We start from the raw sequence: 11,462 nt of genomic DNA, 5'->3' as shown, positions 1-11,462 counted from the left end.
TTGTTTTCTCTTTCCATTTTGCTGTGCTTTTTTTCAAACACCGAACTTCAAACTCATCAACACTACTTTGTTTCATTCTTGAAGTGAACTTCTGCCTATTTTGATGATCTGCCCTAGACCAGAGAGAGATTTTTTTAAAGGGGTCATATGATGCGATTTCAATTTTTCCTTTCTCTTTGGAGTGTTACAAGCTCTTGGTGCATAAAGAAGATCTGTGAAGTTGCAAAGACTAAAGTCTCAAATCCAAAAAGATATTCTTTATAAAAGTTTGAGTCAACCACACCCTCCTAAAATGGATCATTCTAACACGCCCCCACATGTCTTCGTCACGATGTGGGAAGATTTGCATGAAGCCACCCAAATGTTTACACAAAGAAAGAAGGCGTAACTTTTATTCTCGCTGTAGTATTGTTGCTGCTGCTGCCATGTTGTGGAGACGATGTGTGTTTCGTGGGGAAAGTGAGACTACTTTGTTTGGCCTTCCAAAAGAGGACATGACTAGAAATCAGTTAAGTTGTATTTACAACACTGTTCCAGAACAGTTCAACCCAAATATTTAGATGTCTGCAGCACATTTTACGGAGGACGAGGACTGTTTCCTAGAAGAGTAGCCTAAAATGCCGGTGTCTGTTTCCATAAAGTGGGGCAATAACAACTTAGCAAGGACAGTCTGGCGCTTCTGACTCAAAGTCTGTAAGTAAGTTTTCATATTTTAAGAATTTACCACTGACGATTCAAACGCAAGTTTTGAGCAGTGTAGAATAGTGCTTGTTGTTTGGTTTTATGGTTACAGTGCGATACGCAATGCATAAAAAGACAGAATAAGTCATTATAATCAGTAATTATGTCCCCACTGGATGCCTCCTTTATAATGGGTTTTACTGGTTTACTGAAACAGCATCACAGGTAAGGAGCGAAAAAAAATTCCGTCACATGCTTGAGGTATTCTGCCAATCAAAAAGCACTGGATAGCTGGCAAATCAGAGCACAACTCACTTTTCAGAACGATGAGCTTTGTAAAAATCGACACGTTTCAGAAAGGCGAGGCATAGAGGATAAACAATAATGTACATAATGTGGAAAATAATGTGTTTTTTAAACCTTAAACCGCATAAACACTAAACCCTAAACAAATACACATAATAATGTTATTTTTAGCAATGTCATATGACCCCTTTAATATCTAAAACAAATGGGAGATAGGCCAGAGAGATGGGTAAACCATCACCTAAAGGCTGGAATACACTACACAACTTTTAAAATCTGAACAGATTTTTAAAACACAGATTTTTACCGACTTAGTAAATAGTAAAATAATAGAAAAACTGTCCATCATACACTACATGATTGAGGATCACACACTACCAGACATTTAAGTTGTTCTGATCACAACAAACTCATGCAGAAACATGCGCCTTGTTGTTGAGATCCATGAGAAATGAAAACAATGTGTTGTAAAATCGGCTGAATATATCAAACATTTTTGATATCCTTCGATTGGATGGAATCAAAGTCTGAAGCAAAAAAAATCAGAGTCTTTAACCATCATACATGCGATTTTCAATGGAATCTGTCAACTCCCGTCTGTAGACTGACTCTGATTTTCGGCAACTAGAGTCAACTTATCCAGACTGTAAATTGGCAGGAAAATTGGGGCAAAAATTGTGTAGTGTGTTCCATTCTTAAGTTGAATGATGCAATGCCTAACCCAACTAACTAATGTGAACTGAGTAGTCTGAAACATGTTTAGTGAGTCAGCCCTCTTTTTCACCAGGGAGGCCAAATATTCGCCTGGCTTACTGCCAAACTTTAAATCCCTTCACACATCCAGTTACCATTTTAAAACTATCGGTTGATTAATCATTTATCGGCCAGTGTGTTGCAACCTAGTTATCAGTATTGGTAAAATCAGTTGACCTTTACTCATCTATATACAGTATATTAAAAATGTTTCACATGACATGACATAACCATTTATCTTTTAGTTCCTTTCTTAACCTTTTCATTTCATATAGTTGTTCAAATCTCTCCTTGAGCTCCTGAACCTGCTGTTCTTTTCCCTTTCTTAAATGTATAAATTCTTTTTCTTGTTTTCTGGCTTCATCTTCATGTTTCTTCTTCATCTTCTCTATTTGTTCTTTATGTTTCTGTTTCATTTCATCACACTCTTTTTCTTCTCTGACTATTCTTTCTGTCTCCTCTCTTTCTCTTCTGTTGATCTCCTCCTCATGCTCTTGTTTCAGGTCTTCCATCATTTTCTCCCATCTCTTTCTCTTCTCCACTCGTCTCTTTTCATCCTCTTGTTTTCTTTTCTTCCACTCGTCTTTTCTCTCTCGCTCCAGCTGCTCATAATGTCTCTCCATTTCATTTATATTCTCTTCATATTCTCTTTCTTTCTGTTCTTTCTCTCTTTTCAGTTTCTCTCTCTCTTTCTCTATCATCTGTTCTTCTTCTTTTCTCTCTCTTTCATAATCCTTTCTCTTATTCTCCAGTTCTTCTTGTTTTTTTCTCAGCTGTTTCTCGTGTCTCTCTTTTCTCTCTCTTTCCTCTTCCTCTCGTTCTCTCATCTGTCGTTCCTTCTCATCCTCCCATTCTCTTTGCTGTCGTTTAATTTCCTCTTGAGTCTCTTTGTCATTTTCAGCCTCTTTTATTTTTCTCTTCCATTCTTCTCTCTCTTTCTCTTCTTGTTCCTTCCTTTTTTGTTCCTCTAAATCTCTCTTTTTTATTTCTTCTTCCTGTTTTTTTCTTAACTCTGTCATGATGTGTTCATGATTATTTTTCATATTTTCTTGATCTTGTTTATATTCTTCTTCTCTCTTTCCATCTTCTTCTTCTCTTTCTTTTAGCTGTTTTTCATACTGTATTCTCTGATTTTCCATCTCTCTCTTCATCTCCTCTATTATTTGATCATATTCAGCTCTTTGTTTTTTTTCCTCTTCTTCTGATCGTCTCTGATGCTCCTTCATCTCTTGTTCCTCCTGATCTGATTTTTCTTTCTCCTCAAACTCTCTCCTGAGAGTTTCCTCTTGTTCTCTGAACTTGTTCTTCAGTCTCTCTCTTTCCTCATCTTTCCTTTGTTTCTTCTCTTCCAGTCTCTCTCCCATGCTTCTAATTTTCTTGTCATATTTGGCTTTTAATTCTTCAACTTGAAACAGATTTTTTCTTTTATTCTCTTCTAGCATTTCCATTTTCTGTTCAGTGGAGATCACTCCCTTTTCAAACATCTCATTAGTGAAACATTGGCACTGATTAGACTTAATCTCTTCTATCATATCTAACAGATCAGTAACTTGTGTCTGATCTTGTGTTTCTTTGTTGTTAAAAACCAGGAATCTGTTTCCACAATCTGCCATCAGTGTCTTGAGTTCAGCATTTTTACTTTTCTCTGCGTATTGCTCTATTGTTTGTTTTTTCAGATCATCTCCTCTAGTGAAGAGAACAATGCAGAAATCTGCTGCTTTTAAGCCAAAGATCATCTTGATCATGTCTAAAGTGTCTTTCTCCTCTGGTGTGATTTTTTCCACACTCAGCACAATGATGATCGCATGTGGTCCAGGTGCTGACAGTGAAATACACTTCATTATTTCTTCCTGCACTTGTTCTTTTGTCAGTGTTGTGTCAAAGAGTCCTGGAGTATCAATAACAGCTACTGATCGACCATCAACTTCACCAACTCTCTTCTGACAAACAGTGGTCACCAAACGTGAACTGGCTTCACTGTGGAACTCATAGTTTCCGAGGATAGTGTTTCCTGTTGCAGACTTTCCACTTCCTGTCCTCCCAAAGAGCAAGATTCTCAAACATCCTGCATCTGATGGTGAATCTTCATCATCTGAAAATGACAAAATAAATTAGATATTAGTAATTGATGAGTGTTAAATGAGTGGTAACTATTTGCAGCAGTAAATCTGTGTGTTGGGGGTTTCCTCCCCTCAATCATTAAACAGGTCTCTTTCCACCCCCCCCCATCCCCCCCCCCCATTGAATAAAACTGTATTCTATTTCCTGTTTTTTTTTTTTTATAGCAATAAATAAAATAATAAAATTATAGATAAAAAAAAATAAAAATATATAAAAATGCAGATTAATTTTCACAGCCTTATTTGCTCATATTTACCAAGGGGGTTCTAACTCTGACCTTTAACGTATATCATAACATAATGTTTACTTAATGTTTCAGTCATTTAAACCAGTGCTAGCAAAACTTTTTTAATTTCTAAAAATACATGCTGATGTGTATGAACTAATATACCTTCAACATAACATGAAGCATGAAATTTTGTTTTATTACATATTATAAGGTGTGCATGTACAGTGTATATATACAGTGCATTCAGAAAGTATTCAGACCCCCTTCACTTTTTTCAGTTTTGTTATGCTGCAGCCTGATACTACAATTCTTTAAATTCATTTTTTTCTTATTAATCTACACTCCATACCTCATAATGACAAAGTGAAAACAGAATTTTAGAAATTTCTGTAAATTTATTAAAAAGAAAAAACTAAAATATAACATTTACATAAGTATTCAGACCCTATCAGTCTTTGTTGAAGCACCTTTGGCAGCAATTCTGGTCTTTTTGGGTATGACTCAACAAGCTTTGCACACCTGGATTGGGAGATTCTTCTTTTCAAATCTGAATGCTCTGGACCAGGGTTTTTAAGTTTTTATTTTTATTTATTTTTTTTTTTTTTTTTGTGCATTGAGCTTTCTTCTACTCTGATGAGTCCCTCAGGCCCTGCTGCTGAAAACAGCTCTACAGCATGAGGCTGCTATCAGCACACTTTACTTTTGGGATGGTACTCTGCAGGTGATGAGCAGAGCTGGTTTTCTTCAAACATTATGCTTAGAATTGAGGTTCATCAGACCAGATAATCTTGTTTCTTAGACTCTAAGGTTTCATTAGATCAGCGATAGGCAACTCCGGTCCTGGAGGGCTACTATCCTGCAGAGTTTAGCTTCAGCCCTCATAAAAACTCACCTGCCTGTATCTATCTAGTAATCCCCGAAAACCTGATTGCCTTGTTCAGGTGTGTGTTTAATTAGGGTTGGAGCTAAACTCTGCAGGACAGTGGCCCTCCAGGACCGAAGTTGCCTATCCCTGCATTAGATGCTGTTTTACAAATTCCAATTGTGTTATCATGTGTCTTCACTGAGGAGAAGACTGAGGCTGGCCACACTGCCATAAAGCCCAGATCGGTGGAGTGTTGCAGTGATGTTTGTACTTCGTTAGGTTTCTCCCATCTCCACATACAATCATGGAGGTCAACTAGAGTGACCATGAGGTTCTTGGTCACCAATCTAGACAAGGCCCATCTCCATCGATTGCTCAGTTTGGCTGGGCAACCGGCTCTGGAAAGAGTCATGGTTGTGCCAAACTTCTTCCATTTGCAAACTATGGAAGCCACTGTGCTCTTGCGAACCTTCAGTGCAGCAGATTTTTTTTGCCTTCCCCAGATCTGTGCCTTGATACAATCTTGCCTCTGAGCTCTGCAGGCAGTTCCTTTGACCTCATGGCTTGGTTTTCACTCTGATATGCTCATACCATTTCTATGCTGATGACACACAGCTCTATCGTTCATTTCAACAAGATGATCCAACGGTAGCTGCATGGATCTCAGGCTGCCTGGTGGACATCTTGGCATGGATGAAAGAATATCACTTACAGCTCAACCTGGCAAAGACTGAGCTTCTTGTCTTCCCTACCACTCCAACTCTACAGTATGATTTCTCCATCCAGCTATGCTCTTCTACAATTACCCCATCAACTTCAGTCAGAAATCTTGGTGTAACCTTTGATGACCAGCTGACCTTCAAAGAACACATTTTCGATCTTGCAGGTTTGTATTGCACAACATCAGAAAGATCAGGCCCTTTCTAACGGAGCATGCTGCTCAACTTCTTGTCCAGGCCCTTGTCATTTCTAGGCTGGACTACTGCATTACTCTTCTGGCTGGACTTCCATCAAGCACAATCAAACCTCTACAAATGATTCAGAATGCAGCAACATGACTGGTCTTCAATGAACCCAAAAGAGCCCACGTCACACCTCTCTTAATTTCCCTGCACTGGCTGCCGGTCACGGCTCGCATCAAGTTCAAGACACTGATGCTTGCATATAGAACAGCCACAGGCTCAGCACGCACCTACTTCCACTCAATTTTGAGACTCTAAAATCCCCTCCAGAAGTCTGAGATCTACGAGTGAGCGACACCTCGTGGTACCATCACAGAGACTCAAAATCACTTTCCAGAACATTTTCCCTCACCGCTCCTGGCTGGTGAAATTATTTCCCAACCCCCACCTGGAATGCTGATTCCCTGTCTGACTTCTTCCTAACAAAAAAAAAAAAAACTTTTCTTTCTTTAAGATAAATCACTTGATATATTCCCCAATAATAAGTCGCTTTGGATAAAAGCGTCTGCTAAATGAATAAATGTAATTTTCATAATTTTGAGAAAAAAAGAATTACAAGATTTAAGATTTGTGAGATGTACACTGTTTATAGACAAGTTTCAATGGTAGACATTGTAATTAGACCGTGTGGTCAGAATTATGAATATGGGACAATTGATATAAACTTGTGTTTTATATGTACAATAAGCAGAATAACTGCAACATAAAGGGGGAAAAATTTAAGATAAGATAAAGTTAGAAAGCATGAAGCTTGTGCTCTCAGAATGCCAGTCTCTCAGTCAAGTGCAAAGCAAGACGCAACCCACAGCAATGTGTTATGACAACAACATCTCAGAGAGCCTGACAGCAGATAAAAGTAAATGATAACTATATGACTTTTAAGTGATTAGATACTAAACTGTGCATCAAATTTGCTAAAAATAGAAGCTCAAACGTGTGACACACTAGAACAGCCCTCACTGGTTCTCACACATCATGTACATTTGAACGTCATCTTTTCCTTTTAATGTCGGTTGGCAAACCTACAGGGAGGTGCACAATGCGACCTACTGAATGACATCCACATTATAACTGACGCAGAATAAGGCCCAGGCTTAGGATAGATGCTCAATAAATATAATGCTCAATTGGCCCCAATCCTGATTCTTGAGATTGGCTTGGGATGCCTATAGATGGTTCTAAACCAGTGCAATATTTCCTCAACAAAATAGTAACCACATAAACTGCTGAAAAGCAAAGTATAGTGACATAAAACCATTGTTTACACCTATGTGTATGTATATATATATATATATACATTTTTTTTTCATTTTTTTTATTTTTTGCACATTCATTCCAAATTTGCTGGTTATGGTTTTGACTTACTGTTTGTGTGCTGAACTTCAGGAGTTTCCATATGAAGTTCATTAAATTTATGCATTTCATTCTCCTCTTTTTCTCTTCTTTGTCGTTCCTGTTGTTTCTGTTTCTCCCATTCCTTTTGTTCTCTCTTCAGCTCCTCTCGTATCTTTCTCTCTTGTTCCTCTATGTATTTAATATCTCTTTTATATTGTTCTTCAGCATTTATATATTCATCTTCTCTTCTCTTTGTCTCTTTGTCATGATTCTGTCTCTCTTTCTCCATCATCTTCTTCATTCTTTTTCTCTCTTCTTCATGTTTGATCTGAAGATCTTTTTTCTCTCTGTATCTTCTTTCTCTCTCTCGTTTAAGTTTCTGATAATATTCATCCCATGTTTCCCTTTCTATCTTTCTCCTTCTCTCATCCACTTCTTCTCTTCTATTTCTTTCTTCTTCATGATTCCGTCTTTCTTCATCCATCATCATCATCATTCTCTCTCTTTCTTCTTTGTGTTTGGACAGAAAAACTTCTTTCTCTCTTTGCATTCTCTCTTCTACCAATTTAATTTTCTGATTACATTCATCCCATGTTGCCTGCTCTTTCTTTCTCCATTTCTCCTCCTCTTCTTCTCTTCTTTGTCTTTCCTGTTGTCTCTGTTTCTCCCATTCCTCTCGTTCTCTCCTCAGCTCCTCTCGTATCTTTCTCTCTTGTTCCTCTCTTTCTTTAATGTCTCTTTTATATCGTTCTTCTCTCTCAATAAATTCTTCTTCTCTTCTCTTTCTCTCTTTCTCATGATTCTGTCTTTTTTCCTCTATCTTCATCTTCATCTTCTTTTCTCTTCTTCATGTTTGTTCATCAGTTCTTCTTTTTCTCTGACCACTTGCTCCACTTTCTCCATCAGTATGTTCTTCTGTTGTTCTTGTAATTCTCTTTCCATCTCTCTGAACATCTTACATGAGTAGTAACTCCCTCCGTTCTCTTTCACCATGTCGTCTATCTTCTGCAGTAGATCAGTCACCTGTGTTCGGTCTCCAGTCTCTTTATTATTGAATACATGGTATCTGTTTTCACACACATCAATCAGCTGTTTTAAAGCAGATACAGATTTTCCAAGATACTGTTCAATAGTTTTGTCATTCAGATCATCTCCTCTGGTGAAGAGCACCATCGTGTACTTTAAAGAGTTTTCACCAAACGTCTCTTGGATGATCTCCACTGATTTTTCCTCCTCCTGAGTGAATCGTTGTCCTAAATTAAGCACAATGATGAACACATGTGGTCCAGGCAGGATCATGGGGATGCAGTTGCTGATTTCTCTCTGGATTTTTTCATTACTGAGTTCAGTATCAAACAGTCCTGGAGTGTCGATCACAGTAATGTGTCTGCCATTGATTTCAGCTGACTCTCTGTGACACTCTTTAGTAATAGACTCATGAGCTGCTTCAGCTTCAAACGTGACTCTTCCTAAGATGGTGTTTCCAGTTGAACTCTTCCCAACTCCAGTTTTTCCCAGCAGCACAATCCTCAGTTCATATTCTCTGTCTCTTGAATCTAAAGATAGATCAAATGAAAATTAAAAACAATATTAAATTTCAAGTGAAGATTGTCAATTATCCAGTTCTTCAGAGAATATTATGTGCAATTTATACTAAAGCATAATGTGCTGATCATATTGTTTCTTCTGAATTCTGCATATAATATTGTTTTCTATCACACATCTGTGTAGACTTTAGCAATCATGAATAGTGTTTGTTTAATCAATGCATTTTTTCTGATCATTACCTTGTGATTGAAACCATGTCTCTAAGGGATAAATTCTCCTTTTCATTTCTTTAAATTTCAGCATTTTTTTTCCATCTGTGTCTCCATCAGTGTCTCTGTGGAGAAACAATCACCACTATTTTCCTCAACCATCTGCTTTAATTTCTCCATCAACACAGACACTTGTGATTTATGCCCAATTAAATGATGTCTTCCTCCAAATCTCTCAATGACAGACTGTGTTTTTTCATTTAGATTTTCTGTCTGTCTCTCTGGGTTCTGCTTTATGAGGATCATGATGTGTTTGTTGATTCTTGAGCTGAAGATCCTCTGGATCTCCTCCATTTCTGCTTTGTCTTCATCAGTCAGTGGAGCATCAGGAATGATGATGATGAACACATGAACTCCAGGATGACAGAGAGACACACAGCGGTGAGTCTGACGCATCACTTCCTCCTCTGAGAGCTGAGTGTTGAACGAAGCTGGAAGCTCCACCAGACTGATCAGACGTCCATCAAGCTCCACGTCTCTCCTCACACACTCTGAGCTCAGCTCTGATCTTCTCTCGCTCTGATTCAGGATCAGGTTTGATGTGAAGGATTTTAATTCTCTGTTACTCCCACACACAACCAGATTCAGCTTCACACCCTCTGAAAAACAAAGGAATAAACTAGTTTAACAATTTGATTTTAAATTTAATCAATGCTTCATTCATATCATGCTGGAATTATGGTAATCATCAATGCACTGTAATTTACTAGTTTTTCACTAGTAAAAGCCTTTCACGTCTTGCCTATTACTGTATTCACAAAAAAAATCTTTATTCAGAGAAATATATGAATCCACTCACCCAGTGTCTTGATCTTCTTCTGTAACTCTTTGACTTCATTATCTCTCACTCTCAGTTGCTCCTCTAGTTCATGTCTGACTCTCTTCTCCGGAGCTCTTATGTGCATCTGAAGCGAATATGGTTCAATCTTCATGCTGTCAATACGATCAAACAGGTCTGATATCTTTTCTGAGCTTCTCTCGTCCTTTAACCCCATAAGACTGTGCCAACTCCCATAGAGACTCACAAAAATCTTGACACTTTGGTCAAGTTCAGTAATGAAAAGCAACATGAAGTGCTCATTAGAGTTAATTATTCCTTTAATCTTCTCCATTTCTGCTCTGTCTTCATTATTAAGTGGACAGACAGGAGTAACAAGGATGAAAAGATGAACTCCAGGATCACAGAGAGACATACAGTGGAGAGTCTCCCGCATCACTTCCTCCTCTGAGAGACGAGAGAGAGCTGGAAGCTCTATTACACTGATCTGTTGTCCATGAATCATTCCCTCTTTCTTTACACATACATTACTCATCTCTTTCTGAGGTTGACTTATTTTGCCTCTAAAGATTTTAGACACAGAGTTCTTGAGTGTTGGATTATTTCCACACAGCACAATGTTCAGCTTTGCTTTTACAGTAGTTGGCACTGAAATCAAGATTTAGAAACAGTAGACTCAGATCAGTTCTTGGTACCAAATGTACACTTCCTTAACAACAAAAATATTAGGTAACCTTTATATTAACTTTCATTAATAAATCATTAACAAACAGTATGTAACGGTTAACGGATCATTAGTTCATATATATACACATATCTAGAATTAATGTGTTTGTTAATGTTTACTAATAAATGTATTAAACATTACCTAATAATTAAAATTTCATTTAAATTAAATTGAAAGTATCATTAAACTTGTAATTTATATGGTCATGCACATCTTGAAAATCTACAAATCATTTAAACAGATGTCATACAGTTATTTAAAGCTTCTGTCAATGCACAACACCTTTGCTGCAGTTGAGGTGTGATATACGAGTAAGGTTAGGGTCAGGTTTGGTGGTATGGGTAGGTTTAAGGTTGGGTAGGGGTCACAAGTGTACAGGGGTCAATTTGATTACAATAAGGGTAAATGATTTAATCTGTTTATATTGTTTTGATGAATGATGTATTTTCTTGGAAAAAAAAATGTTTTCCCTCTCCTGTTGATGTAAGACTCAAGGAATATTCTGTTTAATGATACATAATAGTATACTAATATAAGTGTTATGGTGATAAAAATATGTTTTGCACCCAAATTATGTCTTTACCAAGAATTTAGCTAAACTGAAGTAACCACCTTTTACACAAACATTGTTAAAGTAGCTAAAAGTCCAGTGCCAATAAAGATACTAAAAAAGTCAGTAAATGTTTATAAACATTTACAAATGATGAATAGTCTCCACTTTAGATTGGGTATGATGAACAGTAGAATGATGAAAAATTTCTGAAGAAGTTAAAAAAGGGCTAATCTCAATAATAAAAATAATAATTATTAAATAAATAAAAAACTTCTTATCAAAAAAAACATCACAAAAATGAAAAATGAGCGTGCAGTTCAATCAGATGCGCATGA

At 37.2% G+C, this 11,462-nt stretch overlaps 1 protein-coding gene across 1 annotated transcript; it reads right to left on the bottom strand.

The window, feature by feature from the left end:
• Positions 1-1,127: 1,127 nt before the first annotated feature.
• On the bottom strand, positions 1,128-10,035 carry LOC109051282 (trichohyalin-like). The gene is made up of 6 exons (XM_042749500.1): positions 9,869-10,035; positions 9,040-9,668; positions 8,089-8,808; positions 7,283-7,978; positions 2,460-3,832; positions 1,128-2,396 (listed from the first exon to the last, which is right to left on the bottom strand). The coding sequence occupies exons 2-6, from the start codon at positions 9,101-9,103 to the stop codon at positions 1,953-1,955; spliced, it is 3,297 nt and encodes a 1,098-aa protein (XP_042605434.1). The 5' UTR covers positions 9,104-9,668; positions 9,869-10,035; the 3' UTR covers positions 1,128-1,952.
• Between the last annotated feature and the right edge of the window lie 1,427 nt (positions 10,036-11,462).

This window comes from Cyprinus carpio, chromosome B22, assembly GCF_018340385.1.
Source record: "Cyprinus carpio isolate SPL01 chromosome B22, ASM1834038v1, whole genome shotgun sequence".
NCBI lineage: Eukaryota > Metazoa > Chordata > Actinopteri > Cypriniformes > Cyprinidae > Cyprinus > Cyprinus carpio.
Note: the sequence above shows the minus strand (reverse complement) of the source record. Positions and strands in the feature narration are given on the sequence as shown.

Coding starts and splice junctions, on each gene's coding strand:
- LOC109051282 (XM_042749500.1), bottom strand. CDS start 9,103: ATGCTGAAATTTAAAGAAATGAAAAGGAGAATTTATCCCTTAGAGACA. Junction 8,809..9,039: donor GACATGGTTTCAATCACAAG/GTAATGATCAGA, acceptor ATCTATCTTTAG/ATTCAAGAGACAGAGAATAT. Junction 2,397..2,459: donor GAAAGGATTATGAAAGAGAG/AGAAAAGAAGAA, acceptor GAGAAAGAACAG/AAAGAAAGAGAATATGAAGA.